The sequence below is a fragment of the Denticeps clupeoides genome, chromosome 5, assembly GCF_900700375.1.
Source record: "Denticeps clupeoides chromosome 5, fDenClu1.1, whole genome shotgun sequence".
Lineage (NCBI taxonomy): Eukaryota > Metazoa > Chordata > Actinopteri > Clupeiformes > Denticipitidae > Denticeps > Denticeps clupeoides.
Genome location: NC_041711.1, coordinates 17,598,891 through 17,623,154, shown reverse-complemented (window position 1 = coordinate 17,623,154; position 24,264 = coordinate 17,598,891). Strand labels below are relative to the sequence as shown.

Genomic DNA, 24,264 nt, shown 5'->3' with positions numbered 1-24,264 from the left:
AGCTTTTCTTTTTCCAGCCTGTTGCTCGGGCCTCTGCAAATAAATGGGAGTTTAATTCAATTAGAGTCAGGCTACTGTGGGTGCCTCACGGCAGAAATTATTGAACATAACCACCCCTTCCTGACACACATCCACACACACTCGCTTTCCGGCCTAACACGCATGCACACACACTCCCTCACTCCCAGGTTGGTTTACACATCGCCGAGTTTTCACCATTCAGTGCATCTGCAGGGCTGCCCCTCTCTTTTCGCGTCTTTTGTTCGTGCCCCGCAACTGTCCTTTTCACTGTGTCGAGCCACTTGTGACTCCTCCTGCTGCCTTATCACATAGAGATTGGGGATTCGAGTGTGCTGTTACCCTGCGGAGACCAAACAAATATATACATGGTCTACAGGTATCATGCAGAAAAAACTATCACATAATCCACTGGATTTGCTCAGCGTTAGATGCAGCAAAGACATTTTTTAAAACACTTCTCAGGAGATTAAAAGCATCATCATTCATGATGGAAGAGACCTCTAAACTGTTGTGAAAGGAAATTATGACATTTAAAAGGTCATTGTTAAAGCTTTACCAAAGGGTGGCCACAGGGAGATGACCTCATTTCCACCTTTTTTTCCCTTTTCAACACAACCCCCAACCCCAACCACACCTCCACACCTCCTCCCCATAAATGTAAAGTCCACCTCCCCCCAGCCATTCAGGTGATCCGTGTGACTCGCATTAGCAAGGACAGAGTGGTGGGGCGAACACTTATCCACCAATAGGGTTCCCGTCTCTGCTCATTATCAGCTCCGTCGGGATAGGAAATAGCACATCACCTGAAGGACAGGGCTTCTGGGGCTGATGCCTCCACTTGGGAGAGGTGTAGGTAGGGCCCGTGGGCACGGCGCTCCACCCGAGCGAGAGGAGACGAGAGGCCAGTAGGTGCCTCCAGAGCTGGATTTGTTATTCTGCTCTTGTCAGATGGTTTCACAGAGATGGCCTCTAGCTGGATAGAGGTAATGGGTGATGTGGAGATGGAGCGCCCACTGGCACCTTTGTGTTCCGCTTTTAAGGTTCAGCTGTCAGGTAAGGTACGTGTAACATTACTGCGGTCAAACACCCAGCTACATGGTTACTTATGAGCCATTTTGCCGGGTCTGATTTGTATTTATCTTTGCACAGCCATGTATTTCTTCATCACAGCTTCCTCTTTTTGATTCCTGCTGCACTTCTGTAATTTAAATAGGGATGGCCACACTCTCTTTAAAACAACATATCGTCTTTATGCAGACAATTTTTCCTCATTTATATGGTTATGTGCATTTTCTCTGTGTCCACCGAGGCTGCTTTAGCCTCATTTGGTTCAGGAACAAACAAAAGCTAATGGGAGACTTATTCCCTCTGATACAAATGGCTGAGTATTTAAAGGCTTTTACTGTTAAAGAACAGAGCGCAGAGGAGAAGGATGGCGGCTGCTTTAAGCCAGAACAAAAATAGTGTCAGAGGCCGCTGATGGCTCATTCACATTCAGACCAAGGGGGACATTATGAGAGTTGGCATCAGTTTTTTAAAAAGCCAATCTTTCAGTCCACCTTCCTGCCTCCCCATCATTTTCCAGTGCATTTGATTTACTTCATGTGAAACCTGAGCTTTTAATTCCCCCCTCCCAACAAAAACTAAATGTTAGTCACAATCTGTCCCCAACCCACACAAATAGTAGTCTTAGATGGGGCTAGTCATCATAATCAATACAGTATCTGGTATTATCAGCTGCCCTGTGCTTTCTCTCCGCTGACAGGCTAATTCCACAGCTCTGAATAGGTTATGTTACAGAGTCCTAAGCCTAATATTAAATGCGACTTGAGCAATTACGAGTGTCATTTTAATTATCTGTAACAATCGAGTGAGAGATGTTCCTTTTATTTACTTGAAACCAAAAGCAAAAAAAAAGTGAATCAAACAGGTAGCATCAATCAGAAAATGTCAGCCATAATTGCCTTTGTTGCCTCTGACACTCAGACTAAGGCAAAGAAAATAGAAAGTGTCATCTGAAGAGAACTTTGGCGCGGAGTAAACATTATCCTTTCTTTGTCTCGGCCTGCTCGGCAGCACAAAAGATTGATTAGTAGTGAGGTAAGGAAGGGAATAATGGCACGAGGCGACATTAGCAGGTTGGAATTATTGTGAGAAGGAGCACAATACCAGTGGTAGGCCGCCGTTTATGGGGCCTGTCTGTCAGATGTCACTGAAACAATGCCGCTTTTTACTCAACTTTTTCTTCTTCTTCCATGTGCTTGAGCCGTCAAAGTTCTGCCCAACTTCCCCCCCCCCCCCCCTCCCCATCTTTTCTGCTCTTAAAAAAAAAAAGACAGAAATTGTCATCATCACAAAGTGACTGTCTTTTAAAGGAACCTGCTAGCAAACCTGTTTTATTATATATTTAAAGATAGTTGCTAATGCTAGCACAGCTACATTGAGGTGACTGAATGGCACAACATATTGTTAATATTTTGTGTCTGAGGTCGCAGTGTCAATGTGTTTGCAACTGTTGCAGCCGTATAAGAATGCCTAGCTCATTCTGGTGTCCCCTTTCTCCTGTAAAGCCCACCGGAAGGCCAAAGCCTTTATTCACACTTGAGAAAAAAAACAATGGCACCTAGTGCACTACGGCCACGTAAAACTTTTTTTTTCAACCAAATCCACGCAGTAGGTACAACTGGAATTTTTATTTCCTCCCACTCCTGTGGCTGGGTTTGCAGGGAGGTTGATGGATGTTTTACACGGCTGACCCTGTCGTGAGATCACCTCATTACTCCCTCAGATTGTCCAGATATTCCAGTCCTTGCAGTTTGGTCTTATTAATCTTCCACCCTTCCCCTTTGTGTGCGGCTCGCCCCTCTCGGCCTTTCTCCCTCGCTCCTATTCTCCCTTCGTCTGTGTCTGTCTCTCGCTCACCTCCCGCCTCCTTTTCTGCAAACCAACAAAAATATTGAAGTCAAAGCCGGCGGCCACCACTCATGTGTTATTCTGAACGCTACGGAGCACACCAAAAGGCCTAGAAGGCATGTTTTTTAGGGGGAGAATGGCCTTTTAAAACCTGTCCAGCCTTAGATAATTTCATTCACTCCTCCTGCCTTGGCCCTCATTCTCCCTCCGTCCAGAGATCAGGGTTTCTTTTTGGGGGGACGGAGGGGCGGGTTGATAGCTTCCCAGGCCTCCTGCCCTTTTGTTGCCGCCCCTAGTGAGGCCACCCTTAGAAAAGTTGGGGCGAGAAAAAGAGGCGGGGGGGGTGGGCTGGAAGGTCTGTGGCATGTTGCTAAGAAATGGTTAAACCACCGTGGAAGGAGGATGGGGAAAGGGGGGAGAGAAGGCCAGAGGGGGAGTGGAAGAGAAAAAAAAAAAATAATAAAAGCACATTACCAATTGTGCCAAAGGTATATGTGGACCACACAGCAAGTCCGAACGTCTCACTTTCTTCGCCTTTCTTTTCTTCTCCCCCATCTCGGAGGGCATTACCCAGCCTGAACTTGCCTAAACCCTTGTGGTCACACCTCTTGAAAAGGTTTTGTTTCCCCCGTCAATTGGTATTCAAACCAGGTCAGTGGATTGTGCTGGCCCCGACTCCGTCACCGTTTTCATTTTAATTTGCACCTGTTGTGCAGTTGTTTTGCGAGGCAAGTGCAGACCCGTGGATTAGACAAAGATCATCTTATTAACAGATATGCGCGGTGTAATCTTTTTGTCCATAGCAGGGCCTTTTGAAAGGCATGCGTTTTATCTGGGGGTGCTTTTAATTCGCACACCTCCGTACACCGAGGTGTGGCGTCTGCCGGCCATCAAGCGGAGCATCCTCAGTCGCGCCAGGTCCTCTGCTCTGTCGACTGACGCGGTTATTTACAAGTTTGGAGATTGCTTCTCCAGGCATGTACGTGACTTTTAAAAAAAATGTTTTTTGATTATTGTAGTAGGACAGGCCTAGCTTTAGCTGTGCCAACGCATTCTGTTCATTCCTTTAAACATCTCCCTCCGGCGGGTGATTTTCAGTGCAAGCGTGCGGGCCCAGATGCCTTTTCGAAGGCTGACTAATTCAGACTCAGCCACCTTCAATTGAGTCCAGAGACCTTATTTACAGGCTGTCTATTTTAAGTAAAGCCGCCATGTGTCTGGGCCCAAGTGCCGTGGAATCGAGCGGGCTGTGACTTGCGAGTTATTTCGACGTGGGGCTTGACTGAGAGGTGTGTTCTCTGCCACGGCTCTCTTGAACATGTGAGCGATGGGAGGTGGAGAGGCTGGCGATTACTTGCTGTTGACCAAAAGGTAGACAGTTGCTGTCTAAAAATAAAGGGCAGAACAATTAAAACAGCCAATGAGCAAGTATTAATCTGATTACGCACAAGCACACACAAAACATGTGCCACTAGTAATTGTCAGAACTGCAGGGAATCCGAAGCGCTACGAGAATGCGTTTGATGGTGGCGGCGTGAAAAAGGTGCAGCTCTTTTGGCATCCCAGGCAGTTTGTTGCGTCTGAACATGACGGGCTATTCTGGCACGCCCGCGTAGCAGCTGACGACTCTCCATGATGGTTACTGTTACAGATTCCCAGCACGGGGCCGTAATTGGGATGCGTTCTGCAGAAAGAAAGCGCTCATACTTGAACTGGGCCCAGGATGGCGCTGAAGGGACATAATGGCCTCGTCCAGGAGGCCTTAACCCCAATGACGGGTGTATAGCTGGATGTGTCTGTGCAGTAGGTGAACAAATTGGAGAGAATGGGACTAATCTCTGTCTCTTGCGCTCCTTCTTCTCTGTCTCGTTGCAGTGCTGAGCTATGAGAATGTGGTAGAAACGGGTTCGGAGACGGAGGAGGATGACAAGCTACTGGTTTCAGAGGAGGATGGTCTGATGAACGGGACGGGGAGCCCGGCGAGCGTCCCGAACCACGAGGCGTCCCCACCGCCCGGCCTCACTCTGATGACGAAAGACGACGACGACGACGACATGAGGGACAGCGGGGTGGACCACGTCTGGCACGAGAGCGACATGCTGCGCACCTCGGTCGACGGTACTGGTGAGTACTGTAGGCAGCCTAAGCCCCACCCACTGCTATCCTTGTACTTCGCGGTCCGGTCATTAGATCACGGGCCGTCCATGGCGAGGAAACATGCGCGAGCTGCCCTGATGTACTGCAACGTGACAAGGGAGGGCAGAGTCAGGAGGCGTTAGCCTCAACCGTGACGGGGAGAGGAATGGACTCAGCGCACCGTTAAAAGGCTGTCTGTGTTCTGGTGGAGATTCACACCAACACACCGGCGCCTTGTCTTTAGTGTAAAGCAGGCGTGGCAACGGGGCTCGTCCTCACGCTTGGCCAGAAACTGTCCTCACTGCACAAGTCACATCCAATTACATTCATCAATACAGATACCCAGTGAGGCACGCGGTGTACAACCACGCCTGTATAAACGTACCCTAGCACTTATTGTACGTATTTCAATCACAGTCACCACTTCTCTGGGAGGGGCCGCGCCGTCCTGGCTCAACTCGGCTCACAGGCGCCGTCATTTGTAATTAAGTTGATAGCAGTCAGGAAACAACCCAACTTTCTGGACATTTTTTCTCCAAGCATCATTGGTAGGAAAGGCCTGGTCATGGATGCTTGAAAGATAAATACTTTTAATTAGGGGCAGGGGATAATCATTAAAGGAAGCCAGGCTGCTGCAAAAGTCATTAACAATCTTAAATGAAATTTTTATTTTTATGATAGCCATTTACATGTATAATAAGAGTCAATGATTCTTGCAGCCGTGTGACAGAAACAGAGTGTGGCGAGAACTCATGTAAGACACCCTATTTAAATTGATCCGTGTTAGCTATTCATTTCTGCTAATGAACTAGCCGCGCAGAGTGCTGAAAGGGGAAATATTCGGGGGTCTGAAATTTTAATACGATCCCAAAAAAATGCACATTTAGTGGAGGAGCTTCACTCCCTGCATATTGCCATTAACTCTGGAGATCCGGGGAGGAGACAGTCAACATCTTATTTGCCCCGGAGCAGTATGAATAGCTTGTGAAAGAGGACATAATTCACAAAAGATAAACAGCAAGCATTTTTTTCGCCATATTGCTTGATAGTGTGCTGTATTGGAATTGGTAGATGGCCTTTAAAAAAAAATAAATAAAGCTTCTGGTGCCTTCATGTCTGTGGTTCTGCTGTGTTGCAACGCTAAGATAATGCGTCTCTCATGTGATAAAATATTTCCGAATGGAGCGAAGTTCATTAGGGATGCTGGGAATCTTCGCGTCGGGCCAACCGGGCACTGTGTTTCTTTTGCCTCTTTTTTCTCCCTCGTGGTGCCTTACTGTCTGCAGTGATACCTCAGCACATAGCTTTCGCCTGAGATAAGGCCAGCCTTTCTCCAGCGCTTTTCTCTGGAGCTCTGGTCCGCAGGATACAGGTTTTTGAGCTGAAGAGCGCAGCAAAGTTTCTTACTGTGCCTTTTTCCGTTTTCCAGCACAATCCCAGTTTTTGTGGTTGGACTCGTCCTTGACATTTTTTCATCCCACAATGGGGTGGACGCAGTGTGCTGGAAACCATGACATCATTATCACTGACAGAGATTTTAAATAAATCACCTGCATTCTTCCCTGCCCTTGTCTCTTTTTTTTCTGCTTTTCTTTTTTTCCCCCACTTTTTTTGTGCCTGTTCAAGGTTTTTCAGAGAAATAACAGAAAAGGAGGCATGTCTTGTTTTTACTACGCTCTGTTCCAACAGTAACTGGCCATAAAAATCGGAATGTTTTCAAAATAAACATCATCGGTGACGTTAAGTAAATAGCTGGAAATATGGTGGGAGAAAGGTATTCTGGACACCTCCAGGGCGGCAGCAGAAAGTCAAACAGCGTCTTGCACTAGGTGCATACCTCCGCTGCGGCGTTCCTGGCCCCTGACTTATGTTTCGCCTCTGATTTATCAGGTAGAGGCACACAGGGTAGACACCCTACCCGTCGCGCAATAAAACGTTCTTCCTGTCAGGCTAATACGTTTCTGTCAGCGGCCTTAAAAAGGAGTACAGCCTCCCTTCGCTTTGGTCATAAAAGAAGAGGTGTTAGTCTGTGGTCTTAGCCTACCTCCTGGTGGATGGACACCAATGTTAAATGTTTAAAAGAGGAAGTAAAAAAAAAAGTTTTAGATACAAAAGTGTAATTTTTTTGAAAATAAGTGTTATTGAATGAAGAATTCAGCAGAAGCTAACAACATAAAATAATAATAATAAAAAAGAAATCACTGTTTTTGCATGATATCATGTATGTTTACCATATATGGTCTTATAGGACATCGTTTCAATATAACTGCAATCTTAAATATACTCAAATTGCTCATTAAAGTTGAGGGAATTATTATGGTGCGATGCAGAAATAATTTACACATTTATGGTTTTTTTTTTCCCTCTATCGCCTGTGATAATGATACTAAAGGGCCAATCCATGCAAGGTTTGATGCCATTACTGACTGACAAAGGCACTCAAAAAGCTCACGTATTCAAATGTAAAATGGTGGACAAGTTTCCTCCTAGTCAAGCGGTATGAAAGGGGAAACTTTATTTCTTTTTCCCCCTCCTTGTTTTAGAGACGCCGATTTAATTCTCTGAAGCTACTGGCTTTTTTTATCTGTTAAGTGCAGGAGAAAACTGCTTTTCTTCAAGAGTGGACCACCGCAAGCCTTCTCTTAATGATTGGAACGTTTCTAAGGAACCATGAAGGGGGAAAAAAATCTACCACTTTGCCAAAAATGAAAACAAATAGTTTTTTTCCATGAATTAAAGTTAACTGACGTCTAAATAAATGAGTTCATTCTTTCAGTGAAAGTGAATTCAATAGCGTTGCTTTCTCATGTCATGCCAATCATCGCTTCAGACAAAATATTGTTAGAAGCCTTTTTCCCAGTGTGAGCAAGGAAATATATTGCGCTATTTACAATTAATGTAAGCTTTTCAATTATATAAAGTAGGGTTTTAGAATACTGAAAAGGGAAAATATTAAAATACTCTATTGTTTCATTGTAGCTACTGCACTGGAGGGAATGAAAGGAACGCATAATTTGCCTTCTCGTTGTGGGTTCGGGAAGGCCGCTTCTAGAATTTGTGCATACTTGTGACTTGTAGTAGAAATCACATGAGCAATCCCAGAAGCACCAGCCACAATAGCTATATTCTATTATGCGTCACGATCTTCTCGGAAATACCTTGATTGAATTTTTTTTTTTTAAAGGCAAGCCGGAAGAAGGATGCTCTCGACTCCAAAGTTAATTTCCTAGGTCCGGCCAACAATGTCCTCTGTGTGCGCAGCACCCGCAAAAATTTCCTGCCCTGTTTCCAGCAGTGTGACTTCCGGCTCTGCGGAATGTTATTTATGTGCATCTTACCTGCACGAGGATAAAGTTCATTGGCTAAGAGCAGAAAGTGTGCATTAAGCTGATTGACCATGAACAACAAAGGTTGGGTAGAGAAGAAAACTGCGCGCATTATCCGCCCCCCCCTTCCTTGGCCGTGCACGTCTGCCTCATCCCGGGTAAAGGGTGACAACGGGTCCCTTTGTCTGCACTTTCCTCCACTCTGATTGCTCAGGTGGACTGAGAGGCTTGAATTAATCTCTCTGTTTGGCCAGCCTAGCTTCGCTGGCATGGCGTGGGGCATCCTGCGCTTGTTGTCATGTTTAAGGTAAAGAAGTCTCTGTCTGCTCCCGATGATAGCATTCATTAAGAATCCCCAAACAAAAGGGCCGGCTCACTGCAGCACAGCAATCCTTTTATTGCTCCGTACCTTCCTCTGAAGGCTTCATTGTGAAGCACAGTTTGCGGCCGGTTGGTACGCTCCGGCACCAAGTGACCCCCTCCACCCACCCACACGCACACACCCTGCGTCCAAGCCCCCCTCCATTTCACTCACTCAGTTTTTCTCTGTTTTCTTCGCAGATGAATTAAAAGATGACTATGAGACTATGGGGCCTGAAGCTACTCTTCAAACAGTTGGAAATGGTACAGGTGAGTCAAACAAAGATGGACATCGACAATTACAAATGGGCATAATACTCCTGGTTCCATATTTTTTTAGGTCTGGCCTTTATTGTACTAAATGCTAATTGCCATTTTTAATGAAGTAAACAAGGTCCCCGGCATTGAGCTTGCCCTCCATGACATCATCCACGTTGCCCTCCGGTGCAAATAGTTGACGCAAAATGCGACCATGTCCATCCATCCAGCGTTCTTTTAGGAACGGATTTCCTCGAGGGCCTGCAGTGGGGGAGAATCTAGTTTTAATAAGCGCTTCCGTTTATAACATTAAGGCCACAGGGAAAAAAAATGCGGTGGTTGGACCAGGCTGGAAATCCACCATCAGATTACATGTGATTTCATTCAAGAGATGAACAGTGCAACGACTTCCCACAGCTTGATCCATGTGATTTCCCCTATTACGAAGAAGTAAGCTTCCTCTCTTTTTCTGTTTTTTTTTTTTCTCATTGTGGCGGGGAAACGGAAAGGGGCCATTATTTGGCTTGTATTTGGTTGTAGCTTGTCTTTGGCTCTGTTACATCCCAAATCGCATTTCAGGGCAAAATCAGATTTGACCCAAATTGAATTTGCCTCGTTCATGTACTCTTAAATCAGCCAACAATGAGCTTATTAGAGTGTATTTATTTGCTTAGCTCTGAGTTGTGAATCTGAGAGAAGTCACGGTGGACTTCTACGGTATGTTTGGCACGTAATTATGTTATACGATGCATAAATGTTAGGTCCAGGTCATATAACGAGACGTGCATAAATTATGTGGCCTACTTTTTACTGACGCACTTTAAAAGATCCATTGGCACTTTGACATTTTCTGGAGGTTTTTTTGACAACATCACAATCCCCCACCTTGACCTTTAAACAAATGATGCCATAAAATGTTTACTGCCTGACAAATCGCAACTCACAGTTTACCTTGTGCACCATGTAATTAAATGGTAGCAACTGAAACGAAGACAGCTATGTTCGTGTTTTCTTTATTTTTTATTTTTTGATGTTTGGTGAAAACCAATGTATGACGGCCGAACATGACATTAAATTGGGTATGGACGCAAAAACAGATCTGAGTATTGAGTGTTTTTTTTTTTTTTGCAGACCCGCAGAGCACCATCACTCTCATTCTTAATGACTGTGGCCTGTTTTATTGGCTTGGTTAGAGCTTATCTCCCATCACTAGTGCAAGGTTGCCCTGAAGCCCTGACACCGCCGAATTAAACACACTGCAATCGGTGTATCTTGAGGGAAATTAGGGGTTAGCTTCTATTGCTCTTAGTCGATGTGTCTGTGCTGTGTCCGTTTCTGCAGGCTGTCCTTTTTATTCGCCCACAGCGCAGTTCTGAATGAGACGCCTGGTACTGTAGTCACACAATATGTAAATAGAGGCGATGTCGAAAGACTTAAATGGTAATTCATGATTGCATCAGCCCATGTCTCTTCATAGGGCAAATATTTGTAATTCAGACATGATAATCAAACTCAAGCGCATTTACTGTTTTATTAGGAAAATCAGAAGTGATGTCGGTAATCAAAGCAAACATGGTTTTCTTGCCAACATTTGTTTTCCGACTGATAATACGTTTCAAGTAAAGAGGTTTTTCTTTTTTTTTTTAATCTATAAAAGCCTTTCCACAATTCAAATGGCACTCTTCTTAGATTAACTCATATTTCTTATTTTAGTGGCCATTAAGTGACAAGATAGCACAGTAATTTAGATCTATCCTTGCCCAACTACTACCTTAATGCTTTTCTTAGCTGTTTTTATCACATTTCGAGCTCTATGTTTCCATAGTCTTGCCACAATACCACATTTTTCAAGGAAAGAAAGACAAAAATAAAATCTAATTCTAATGCACATCTCTCTTTGTCTCTCCTTCTCAGTTAAGAATGTCAATTGCACTTCGGAATTCGAGGAGTTCTTTGCCAAACGTAAGCTGGATGACAGCGAGAGCCACGTGGTCAGTATAGCAGAGTACCTGCAGCGCGGTGACACGGCCATCATTTACCCAGAAGCCCCAGAGGAAATCTCACGCCTGGGCACCCCAGAAGCCAATGGCCAGGAGGAGAATGGTAAGAATCCGGAGAGGAGGGGCTGGGGGAAGCACAGCAGCGCTGTCAGTGACACAGGCAGCTGTTGGTTTCGCGGATTCGCCGGATGCCTCGGTGTTTACCTACAGACTCAGGGGCTGCAGCTGCCAAGGGGCTGCAATCAGATAGGCCACCTCTCTTGCCCCCGCGGGAAAACGGACTGAATTAGACTGGATGATGCATAGTTCAGGAATGAGGAAAGTGTGAAAAATTGCATGAAATAAGCTGCTTAAATGCAATTAGAAAGGTGTTTCAGAAAAAAAAAAACATTTGATTGATTATTGAGGTTATAATTGTGGCCATATGAGGATCTGTAAAATGTATTTTAATTTCACTGAATGATCTGTAAAGCACATACGAAACAGTCATGACCATTTGATCCGATAATGTAATTTTTTCCGTTGCTTTAATTACAAGCACATTTCAGTGTGACTGTGTGTGTGTGTGTGTGTGTGTGTGTGTAAGTGTGTGCTGGGCATGGGTGCCAACCTGAAACGATGGCACTCCGTAGAGCAGATTGCAAAGATACCTCCCATACCATTCCGGGCAGCGCGCCCATTAGCCGCCATTGATTTGCTGACCTTTTGGCCCGTTTCTCCCTCTTGCTCCCTCCTCCCTCTCCGCTCCTCCACCCCTTCCAACGTCTCTCCTGAGCAGATCTACCACCTGGAACTCCAGATGCTTTCGCCCAACTGTTGACCTGCCCCTACTGTGACCGAGGCTACAAGCGTTTGACATCGCTCAAGGAGCACATCAAATACCGCCATGAGAAGAATGAGGAGAACTTTGCCTGCCCCCTGTGCAACTACACGTTTGCTTACCGCACCCAGCTCGAGCGGCATATGGCCACGCACAAGCCAGGAAGAGATCAGGTGAGAGTCATATGCCACCCTGTTTGTTTACCTCTTTGTTTATTTATTTATTTATTATTTATAGACCAGTTTCATTTAAAAAAAATCTCCCCCCTCTCTCTCTTTGCACTGTCTCTGCCTTATTCAAAGCTAATGTGCTCCATTCCCACCGAGAAAAGAAATCATTTTGATTGGCAATCATTATTAATTTTTCATGGCATTTTGAAGATGCAGATCTTTTAATGGAAATAGCTCTAATTGAGGCCTAAATGGCTTTTTGATGGCCCCCTCCGATATGGTTTTGCAGGCGCATGTTCACGATCGAATGATTGTGTTAATTTTCCAATTTAGAAACTGTATCTGCCCTTAAACTTCACTTGCAATCTTTAATGTTCTTTAAAATAAGATCATTCGCGCAGTGCCATGTCATAATCCAAATGGCTCAGTGTGTACAGTCCCTCCCTGTCCCTCTTATGGGCAGACACACTGGCTATCAGACAGAAGCAAAGTAGTCATTTGATCACACAAATGTCGTCTGTAGGGCAAGGTTCAAAACAGGCCGGTGTTTAATACATTTTTACATTTGAGCCACGCATATCAAAACAATAAAAAGGTTTACCAAAGGTTTTACTGAAAAGGTTTACCAACAGCATGATGCATTTAATGTCAATTACCAACCATCCCTCTCATCTTATGCAACAGACTAGCAGAGACAAGAACAGATGGCTTATTCTCGTCATCTATGTGCCTAATCCCCAAATTACTCACTATTTGTTGGTTTTGTTTGTGTACTTCCTTCATTTTGAAAGACTTTCCGGCTGAAAGGTCCCCTGGTCCGCATATACTTCACTTACAGTGCACAAATCAATGTTGGATATTTTATATAAAATAGATAAAATATTATATATTATATACAAAATATTCTAAGATATTTTATGCAAATGGTTTTATATATGTGCCCAGCAAATATTAACCATTGTAAACTTATCCCAGGTAAACACCCCCACCTACTGCAGGCCAGTGGTGAGCCAGGTCCTGATTGGGTCGTTTAAACTCCACCCTCCTCTGACAGTGTCATTCACAATTAGGAATGGAGAGTGATTGTATCATATTAACAGTGGCACAGCTAAAGTTTACAGCGGTCCTTAGAGGGAAGCCTGGTGTGTGTGTGTGTGTTGGGGGGTGGTCTATAGACAAAGCAGCTGTTGCTGTTTGTTTATGCAACTCAGCAACATACGAGCGGTGGGGTCCCTCGCCGGCGCTTGGCGGTCCCAGCTTCTGCTTGATCTTTGAAGGTTGCTGCTGTTTGAACAATCCTCCCTGTGTCCTGCGTAATACCATCTGTCTCACCAGGAATGTGGGTAGAGTCAGCACACCCCAGCAGTTGTCAGGCTGGATTGGGGGGCTGGCTCGCTACGCACCCTGAGATCTTTTGTATTTCCTAACAACTTAACATGCTCACCTCCCACTCTTAATTAATTGTGCACGCCCGGTGCGCCTGTTCGCGCATTCCCTGTTATTGTTGTTATTGCTATTATATTTTGATTTTTGCGAGGCTTCCCTTTGAATTGCAAATTTTTACAGGGCACTGTGATGTTTACCTTTGAACACTAAATCAAGTCCAACGCTGTAGTATTTTTGGGATTTTAAAGAGATGTTTTACCGTTTTAACTACTCTTTAAACTCTCAACCAATTAAGTTAATTTAATATTTATCTCTGAGCACCTACTGGTATAATTGGGCTATATCCAGGTATGTAGAGAGCGCAGTATTTTGTAATATATTCAGATTTTAAATGAACAAAAGATCAGATTGCTGTCTCTAATGAAGGGAAACTCTTAAAGGGCCTGCCAAAATCTAAAGGAATTCCTGCCTGGGCTTCAGAGCCAGGAAATGAAAAGTTATGAGATTCCCTCCGTTATCAGTGCCACACTTGTACTCAGCCATTGGAACTGGAAGTAAAAAGGCAAGATGCTTGGTTCCACAGTGTGCCATTTGGCTTGTCAAGCACCGGCTGATTGTGATTATTTACTGAACTCTTCCCCTGTAATGTTTGTGTTGAGCTCATATGAATATCCTCTCTTCCACAGCACCAACTGCTGAACCAGGGAGCTGGCAACCGAAAGTTCAAATGCACAGAATGTGGCAAGGCCTTCAAATACAAGCACCATCTGAAGGAACACCTGCGGATTCACAGTGGTGAGTAGCTGGGGGCTTGGGTACTCTCTTTGAATATTCATTACCTTGATTTAAGACCTTTGTGAAGTCCATTTGATCTATGAAAATCATCCCACCCCTACCTTTTTTCATTCGAAAATGACTTGTTCTACATTCTTATGTTGCTATATGTTGTTTTGTTTTCATTATTTTTTGCATTTAAAATCCTTCATTTTTATAATTCCAGGTGAAAAACCATATGAATGCCCAAACTGTAAGAAGCGCTTCTCCCACTCTGGCTCCTACAGCTCCCATATTAGCAGTAAGAAGTGCATCGGCCTGATTGCTGTCAACGGAAGGATACGTAACACCATGAAAACAGCCTCTTCACCAACGTCGGCTTCGTCCTCCCCTACCAACTCAGCAATCACACAGCTGCGACACAAGCTTGAGAACGGCAAGCCTCTTGGCCTCCAGGACCAGTCCAACCACCTGAACATTAAAACCGAACCACTAGACTTCAACGACTACAAGCTAATGATGGCCTCCCATAGCTTTGGTACGCCAGGGCATTTCATGAATGGTGGGATGGGAGGTGGAAGCCCCCTTGGGGTCCACAACTCATCCCAGAGCCCCATGCAGCATCTGGGAATGGGAATGGATAGCCAAATCCTTGGCTACCCTTCACTAGGGAACAACTTGAGTGAGGTACAGAAGGTGCTGCAGATTGTTGATAACACTGTGTGTAGGCAAAAAATGGACTGCAAACCTGATGAGATCTCCAAAATCAAGGCATACATGAAAGACATTGAAGAACAGAAGCAGGGACTCAAGTCACCAAGCGCTCCCCCAGTCGGTCTTCCAGTTGTCAGCCACAATGGCGCCACTAAAAGCATTATTGACTACACATTAGAAAAGGTTAATGAAGCTAAAGCTTGTCTCCAGAGCTTAACAACAGACCCCAAAAGGCAAATTAGCAATATCAAAAAGGAGAAACTGAATAATATTCTTGATTTTGTTTCTGATGAGAAAATGCCTGAGAACAACTTAATGTTTACACCCTTCTCTTGCCAATACTGCAAAGAAACATTTCCAGGCCCAATTCCACTGCATCAGCATGAACGATACCTGTGTAAAATGAATGAAGAGATCAAAGCAGTCCTGCAGCCCAGTGAGAACCTCACGACGAACAAGCAAGGGATGTTTCCAGAAAAACACGCCATGTTGCTTTCCTCCATCATCTCAGACAAGGGCATGACAGGGCCTATCAACCCTTATAAGGACCACATGTCAGTGCTCAAGGCCTACTTTGCCATGAACATGGAGCCCAACTCCGAGGAGCTCCTGAAAATTTCCATAGCAGTGGGCCTTCCTCAGGAATTTGTGAAAGATTGGTTTGAGCAAAGAAAAGTCTACCAATACGGCAACTCCAGGACTCCACCTTTAGAGGTTGGCTTGCCTGCTACCAACCACAATAAAGACTCTATGACATCCAGGTCTCCTGTATCTCTCAAGCCTGCAGACCATATCATGTCACCCACCCTTGCAGAGCTTCACAACAATGTTAACAATTGTGACACACCGCTCAGGCTTTCAAAAACTGCCCAGTTTGCTCGAACCAAACAGATGGGTGACAAATTGGACCACTCCAGAAGCAACACTCCCTCCCCCTTGAACCTCTCCTCTGCATCTTCGAAAAACTCCCACAGTAGCTCATACACTCCAAACAGCTTTACATCTGAGGACCTCCAGGCAGAGCCACTGGACCTCTCACTGCCAAAACTCATGAGAGAGTCCAAACATGTTCTGACTGTGAAAAGCAGACCCAAGCCCAACAGCGTTCTCATTGACCGCAACAACGTTCCCTCTCCCAACGAGCACTTGGAGGAGCCTTTGAACTTGGCTTATCTCAAGAAAGAGTTTGCTGGCTCCAACAACAACGGCAACTTTGACAAAAGCACTAGCCCACTGTTTGGCATCAACCCCTTTGGTGCCAAGCCTTTGTACACATCCCTGCCACCACAGAGCGCATTTCCACCTGCTACCTTCATGCCCCCGGTCCAAGCTAGCATTCCGGGGCTGAGGCCATACCCTGGCCTGGATCAAATGGGCTTCCTGCCACACATGGCCTACACTTATGCAACTGGAGCTGCCACCTTTGCTGAGATGCAGCAAAGGCGAAAATACCAGCGAAAGCAAGGTTTCCAGGTAAATAAGCCACTTGTGGTTTTGTAAAAACTGTCAGGTTCACTTTTTGTTCTGCCCTCGCTTTCCAATGCTTCAGAAGCGAGCTGCTCATTCCGCATGCTAATTAAAAGGTACTCAGAGCCTGAAATGAGCGCTCACCTGGAGCACGCTGAACCTGGCACAGCCGAGTAAATAAACAGCTGTGGATCGAGCCCAGAGTGGTGCCGCTCACTAGAATGCGTCATTAGCGGTATCAGTGTGTAATGGGTGTTTTGAGGTTATGGGGGGGGGTTCGCTTGTTGACAGACTCCGCAGCGGATTGTCTGCAGCATGCGGCACATGCAGGGTCTCGCTGCCAGCTGCTCCAGTGTAGCGCTACATCTGTCCGTCCCCGCCAGTCCATAGCAGCGTGTTTTAGCCCCAGACGAGCTCATCATGGGAATTCATAAGTGCAAAAACAGACGTGTAAGCGCCATTGTCTGTTCAAAAGTACTGAAATGAGCCCTGTCTGCCTTAACGTCTCTGGTGCTTTTTTTCCTCTTTCTCACTCTCTTCCCCTCTTTTTTTAATGGAGAAAAGCCAAAATGAGTTTCAACATGTAGATGAATAATGCACAGGCTCCATGTTCATTACTGCTGAATGCTGAGGGCTGTTTAACATAGAAGGAACCATTTTGATAAAAAAAGTATTAATAATGTTTCCTATTCTAAGTTATTAAATTAGATTTTAAAAATACAGCTAAGGGCATTTAGCTCAAATTGATTGCAGAATGATAGTGCTCTGTTCTTAAAAGCCAGTGTAGCAATGTCTCTGGAATCATTGTCAGGGCAGACCAAGCACCTCTAATGAGGGTATTGCCGGAGCTCAATTTTGGTCATTTAGTGCACCTCTTGATTTAATCATTATGAGTTGGAAATTAGAAGACTGTGGAAATATGCCCTGCAAAGGCTTTCTCTTATTATTATGACCTTCTAATGTAATAATATTTTTTCCCCATTAATTTAACTTTAAGCCTATCGGGTTAATCTTCCCTCTGAACGAAGAACAGATAAATATAGCATTAAGACTCTTTCATGTATAAAATTAAAGCAAATTTGAATGCAAATATATGGAATACAGTATTATTAATCATATTCAGAATAAGATCATGTCTGTAATATCCTGCCTTTTATATATTTCCCAGTTGCAAACATTTTACTTTTTTTTTTTTTAAAACACCTCATTGCTCATGTACAATGCGTTAGAGCTTCTTACATGTCACATAATTACATATGTTTTGTGAAAATTTCTTGAAAAGAGAATTAACTTGAGCCCAATTAAAGCCTTTCTTTGAAGGCTCCAGATGAGATGTTCGTTAGCAGGTTACAATGAGTTCCTTTCTGTCAAACTGCAGAAGGTGACTATATTTAGGTGACAGGTGTGGATTGAAAAAAAAAAAAAAAAACTTCTTGGTTATCTTCTAGGGGGAGCTGCTTGACGGAACAGCAGACTATATGTCAGGCCTGGATGACTTGACAGACTCTGACTCCTGTCTGTCCCGGAAGAAGATTAAGAAGACAGAAAGTGGTATGTACGCGTGTGACTTGTGCGACAAAACATTCCAGAAGAGCAGTTCCCTCCTAAGACACAAATATGAGCACACAGGTATATACTGTTCTAGACACTTATTTTACCCCATGCTTTCTTCATGTTTTGTGTTACTAAACCCTTTATTTTCTTCCTGCTTCCTCCCTTTCTTTTTTCCCTCACATTCTGTTTCAGGTGGATGTAAATATTTATATATAAAAACAACTAACATATTTCTTTTCCCACTGACAGGGGTCATGAGATTTACACCAGAATTAGGGAATATTTACAACATTTTCTTCTTGCAGATCGACAAAATACAATAGCCTACCTGTTTGCATGAAAATAGGACTGCTCAGTTATAAGTTATAAGGAAATAACAATCAACACAGTATCAATCTAATTGTGTGACGCTTCTGATTCACTTAAACCAATTGCTCAAATTGTGTTTATATAATATAAAGAGCCACAGGTTTCAATGTTCCCAGATGAATGACCGATTATCAAATGCCATTTATGCCCATTTTGGTTCAGCTTAACTGACTAGACTTCAAAGCTAATGTAAGAAAATGATGACCTCTTTTTAAGTTACTCTCTTTCACCAGATTGCATCATTCCTCACTAGCAATTCTTGATTCTGCGCCGCGATAGCATGCAGTAAGGAATTCTTCAGCTTGAATATAGCAGGAGGAGAGTACACTCCAAGGATGGTATCCGTGGAAGGTGTTGATGGCATTCCAGGGCTATTCGTGGCCAGGAATTGGCCAGATGTGCTAGTGTATGTGCGCTTGGCTCGCGAACAGTGTCACGAGCTGAAACGCCAAAGGAGAAACACCCGTCTTGCAATTTATGCCAGATAGGCTGCTATATTTCCGGATGTGCTGAGCTTCAGTAAATCCAGTTGGGAGAGAGAGTCAGGTGGTGATGTGGGAGGGTCTCACCAGAGGCATGTGCCACAGCCAGCACCACCACCACCTCCCTCCCCTCCCCCAACCTCGGCTTTTATTTAGCAACATTGTCTGGAGGCATGATGTAATGAAATCTCACTCCATCAATACGCTCCACTTCAGTTTCATGTTTCGCACTACAGCATTTCAGGTTCCCAGACTAATATAGTGAACATGACCCAGAGAAGAAGCCAAAGAAATGGAGAAAGAAAATAAAACATGCAAGAACCTTTTTTTTTTTATTCCGTGGGGAGCCTGATTACATTCCGACTTTCAGACTAGCCATAGGATGTCCCCAACTCAATTTCATATTTTATTTGTTTATTCTTTGTAACAGCTTTCTGTTTGTTTGGTTTACAATGGTTATTTTTTGTTGCATCTTTGCAGTGTGACACTTATGCATAAAATAAGTGTTTTCAGTTCTGTTCCTCCATGCTTTATCTACAGGAGGGAATGTTTTCAGTGTAAACACATGAATGCAAGTGCAGGCAACCTTGTCAATACAAGAATTAAAACCCACAAATAAGTTGATATGTCAAGTTGATATTTAATTACGTGATGTAATCTGTTTTATTTTCACCTTGTGTTTAATTGTTTCATTTTAATCATTTTTTTTGTTTGTTTATTTGTATGTTTGTTTTTAAACCTCATAACATGTATTCTTTGTTTGACTGGAACGTGAACATTTGACTCAACGCCCCCTTCCTGTCGCTTTTGTCTCCGTCTCTGCAGGTAAGCGCCCACACCAGTGTCAAATTTGCAAGAAGGCGTTCAAACACAAGCACCACCTCATAGAACATTCAAGGCTGCACTCAGGGGAGAAGCCCTACCAATGCGACAAGTGCGGGAAGCGCTTCTCCCACTCAGGCTCCTACTCGCAGCACATGAACCACCGCTACTCCTACTGTAAACGGGAGGCCGAGGAGCGGGAGGCGGCCGAGAGGGAGGCCAGGGAGAAGGGCCACCTGGAGCCCACTGAGCTACTGATGAACCGGGCATACTTACAGGGCATCACGCCTCAGGTTTACCCAGACCCGGCAGAGCGGGAGAGGGACGTGATCCTGCGGGATGGCATGAATGGAAGCATGCGAGAACGACAGAAGGAAGTGGACAGAACGTACACGAAGATCGGCCGGCGGGAGGACGAGTTCGAGGAGGAGGAGGAGGAAAGCGAGAACAAGAGCATGGACACGGATCCGGACATGCTGAGGGATGAAGAGGAGAACGGCGAGCACTCGATGGACGATAGTTCAGTGGACGGGAAAACAGAAACCAAATCGGATCACGAGGACACTATGGAAGATGGCATGTAATAAAACTACTGCATTCAAAAGCTTCCCACATCATCTCCCCCCTTTCTCTGTTCAATCTTTCTTTTTTCCAGTAGTATCGTTACCTGCTTGTTTTTTTTTAACACGCTGCTGTGTTGAAGCTGTACATGCACGTGCCTGAAGCTTCTAGGAAGCTTGTATTTGATGGACTCAAAAGGGAGGGTGGCAAGTCTTTTGACAGACGATGATCTGAGCTCTGACCTGGGTGGGGATATGTGTTGTGTAAGAAGCTGCATTATGCAAAAATAATACAAAAAAATAATAATAAATGACATACATTTTAAAAAATTGTACAGTATTAAGGCCTAAAAATATGTGTGGTGCTAACATCCTAAAACCCTGTGTTCCATAGTATTTATAGCACAAACTAGTAACTTGTACAAATTGCACTCCGCTTCTATAATCACTACAAAAATAATAAAAAATTATTGCCTATGTATATTTATACAGTGTTGGGGAAAAAAAGAATCTGTGGGTTTTCACCACAGAACATCAGTATTATAACTTAACTTTCACTTAATGTGTCGTCTATAGTTTTGCCCTGTTTTCAGGCCATCTAGCCACACAGTTTTAGGCCTCAGAATTTCTTTATGTGAAGGATCTTATCAAAAACCTGTTTGATTTTAAGATATTGAAGTCTTAAAGAGACGGTGAAGAGTAAGTGAGATGGTCCGGAGATTAAATGAAGGAAGATTGATGTGAAAAATGAAGGAAAGCCTTTGTAAGGTGTTTTATTAAAAAAAGAGAAAAAAGCCTTATATGCAAACCTTTTAATCTGTGTGTTTCTGCAAGTGCCATCCTTGTATAGTGTATAAGGAAGGTGACGTGTGTTGCCTATTTCACCAGCTTCAGTATTAAAAAAAAATAGCTCACCTTGTTCTTTGAAGCACCCATGTCAGTATTAGAAGATTAGGCAGCAGTTCCTTAGTTTACATTTGTTTGTGCAATTTTCTGTATTTTTTTCCTTTAACTTTTGTCAGTATTACACCAAACCATTTTTGCAACAAAATTGCATTCATTTTATTTGTAGGTTAAATAACATTTTATTTATGTGGCCCATTTTATATTTCCTAATTTTATTTATTTCATACTGTAGTGTACAGTATTATAGTTCTTCAATATATAGATATATTTTAGTAAAATGGAACATGGCGTTGATCATTGCGGCAAATTTTACGTAAAGAGAGCATTTATTGTGTTTTGAAGCATTAATTGTGAAATGAGAATTTTCTTTTATTTCTTTTATTTTCCAGTTATTGGAAATTCCAAATTTGGGAACTTTTGATACAATATTGTGAAAACACTGTATTTTCGACTGAAAAAAATTCCACTTTCTTCATCTTGTTTTTTTAGCTAAAAAATGAAGAGGGACTGTTAAAATACAATGTATGATACCATGCCAGAACAAAATCTTTCCTGAAATGTCTTTGTAAAAGTATTATTGAATTTTTAATTTGTAATTTCTCTTGGAAATGACCATGCTCGAATAAAAGTAGCCAAATTAAAGAACATAAATGTCTGATGTTGCTGTCTTTTTCTGTCTAATTCTGTGTGTACTGTTTACAAGACATATGAAATAAGTGCTAAAATATAGCACAGGGAAATGTATTGTGATTCAGAATCGTGTCAGTTACTCCCTGCCACAAGAATCTATACACAATCTCTACACACTATCTAAGCTCATCTATAGAAGGATGCAATATATGGAAAACATACTCCAGGAATGACATTGTGCTCCTCTTAATTACTGCAGGAAATTGAAATTGGAAAACAGTGCTTCAGCACAATACATATTTATTGAAAGGAAGAGGCAGAAACCTGTTGAGTACTTGTCAGAAGAACCTGCAATGGAGGCTACTTCCCTGTGAAGAATCTTACACCACTATTAAGCACTCACACTTCACATGCATATTAAACACAACATCAAAAGCCAGAGATGAAAGAGAAAAGGTTCTGCGATGCCAAACATAGAACATGCTTTGCATATTTCAATTTTTTATATTGATTCTGGTGCCATCTGATCGTTTGGAACAAAAAGACTGAATAAAATGTACCTTTCTGTTTCAAAGGCAGAATATTTTTATTTCACATCTACTGAGATCATAGGAAATTACAACATTTCCTATAGTGAGCTGTGTAGTTTTTCTCACCTAATATAAAAAAAAAAGTTGTGAAAGTTTCCTCATTCTTAGGGCCTTAATTTTCCAAATGATTCGCCAGCATGTTTGAACCCAACCAGACCCTGCATTCCCTAAAAAGGACAGGTTTTCAGTCTGAATGGATCACATAGTCTAAATGGTACTGCTTGGTCACTGACTGTTCCCTGACTGGTCCCAATGAAGTTAAGACTAATAACTTGATCAAAGTGAGCTTCAGCCATCAGAGAAGACAAATGTTACTCACCATCTGGATAATTGGAAAAACAGGCACCTTTTTAACCTCATAAATATGAGCACATTTTCATGGTATCTTACCAAATTTTATGTAATTTTTACTTCATGAAAATAAATAACTTAAAATTTGAATATATGTCATAGTTGTAGAGATGGACATCAGGTGTTGACAGACATTATGAGATTAGTTATTATGTAGTGCCTGTATACCAGTGTTGGGGAAAAAAAGGACTAGTGTGGGTTTTACATCAGTATTATGACTTGATTTATGCCAGGTTACTGCTTTTCTGTAAGGAATGCATATATAAAACATGACCTTCTGATTACGGGGCCAATTCCTTAACCACTACGCCACCACTGGCCCATGCTAAGCCACCACTGCCCCATACTAGGCCACCACTGCTCCATACTAGGCCACCACTGCTCCATACTAGGCCACCACTGCCCAGTTTGCTTACAGAGGTGAAAAAGAGCAACCAGCAGTTCTTTCGCATCTCAAGGTATCAACAGTTTTTCTCAAATCAAATAAAATGACTGTTGTTCGCTTGTTGATACTCCCTTTGTGAGTGTTGGTAAGATTAAACATTCGTTTTGCTACTGCCTAAACCCTCTGCACAGTACTGTATTTGTTTCTTAATTTCTACATTATTTTTGTATGTGTGTGTGTGTATGAATATATGTTAATTTAGTTAATTGATAAAACAAGTCATGTACATTATGTAAAAAAATTTCCCAGGTCAGTGTGAGATGCATTCTGTTACCTGAAATGCATAAAACAAACAGACTGGGTTTGAAATTTGTGTCAAGGGCAACACTTGCCACACAAGTGACTGTATCATCTGTAAAATCCATTACAGCGTGGTAGTGCCGCAGTACTGTCGCACTAAATGTGTTCTTTGGCCGGACTAGCTGTGTCGTTTGGAGCTGGTCAATTCCTCGCTGTGTTATATGAGGTTTAATGGTCGATGAAATATTTGTCCATGTTGTAGCGGGTGTGCAATTCCTTCCACCAATACCTCCAAGTTTAGTGGTGGTGGGATGACTTCATGTTACCGTTGGCTGCCGGTATACCCTTCTGTTAGGCTAATGTCTTTGAATGCAAATGAAACGAAATTGTTGCGTTCAAGTCAAATTTGGCTGACTTTGACACTGCAATTAAATTCAAAGGCAGCCCACTATGTTTACATTTAAATGTTAATTTAATGGACAGTGTGGCATTGAATTTCTCACAGAGCTTGAGAGAAAAACTGACAAAAGTTTGTTGCAGGTGATTAAAGCTGTGGTGACTGGCGAGGGGGATGAGGAGACCGGGGTATTGGAAGATGGACAGGATGAGGAGCCATGAAAAGTTCAGACTTTTGACCTCATTAAATTATTTACATATCCCCATATGCTGCCCACAGTATTCTCAGGGCATGTGAAGGACAGCTCCAGCTAAGGAGATGCAGATCTGGCACCGAAAGAGAGACCGCTCAGTGATAGGGAGGGTGGAAAAGCACAAGTGACCAGTAGGGATTAGCCAATCAGAGTGTCAGAAGAGCAGCCAGCTGTTCAGTCTGGCCAAAGTAAAGACAGGCCCGGAGCAGGTGGTGCACTCGCGTGCCAGCGGTGCAGTGAGAAAAAAATAAAATACTATCAGAAATTTCCCTGCTGGGAGACCATTGTCGCCCCCCCCAAAAAAAAGAAAAGAGACGACT

General features: G+C 43.3%; 1 protein-coding gene across 9 annotated transcripts in view; it reads left to right on the top strand.

The window, feature by feature from the left end:
* The window catches only part of zeb2b (zinc finger E-box binding homeobox 2b), a 66,507-nt gene extending 44,814 nt beyond the window's left edge, over window positions 1–21,693 (top strand). For 4 of the 9 annotated variants that reach the window (XM_028981973.1, XM_028981965.1, XM_028981966.1 and 1 more), the window contains 8 exons: window positions 4,810–5,058; window positions 8,958–9,026; window positions 10,929–11,117; window positions 11,793–12,007; window positions 14,077–14,185; window positions 14,391–16,351; window positions 17,794–17,974; window positions 19,576–21,693. In XM_028981973.1, coding sequence (XP_028837806.1) covers window positions 4,810–5,058; window positions 8,958–9,026; window positions 10,929–11,117; window positions 11,793–12,007; window positions 14,077–14,185; window positions 14,391–16,351; window positions 17,794–17,974; window positions 19,576–20,156 — 3,554 coding nt within the window. In that variant the 3' untranslated portion in view covers window positions 20,157–21,693. Of the gene's footprint in view, window positions 1–4,806; window positions 5,059–8,957; window positions 9,027–10,928; window positions 11,118–11,792; window positions 12,008–14,076; window positions 14,186–14,390; window positions 16,352–17,793; window positions 17,975–19,575 lie in introns of all 9 variants that reach the window. The other 5 variants (XM_028981969.1, XM_028981967.1, XM_028981972.1 and 2 more) reach the window with 2 other exon arrangements.
* Window positions 21,694–24,264: the final 2,571 nt, after the last annotated feature.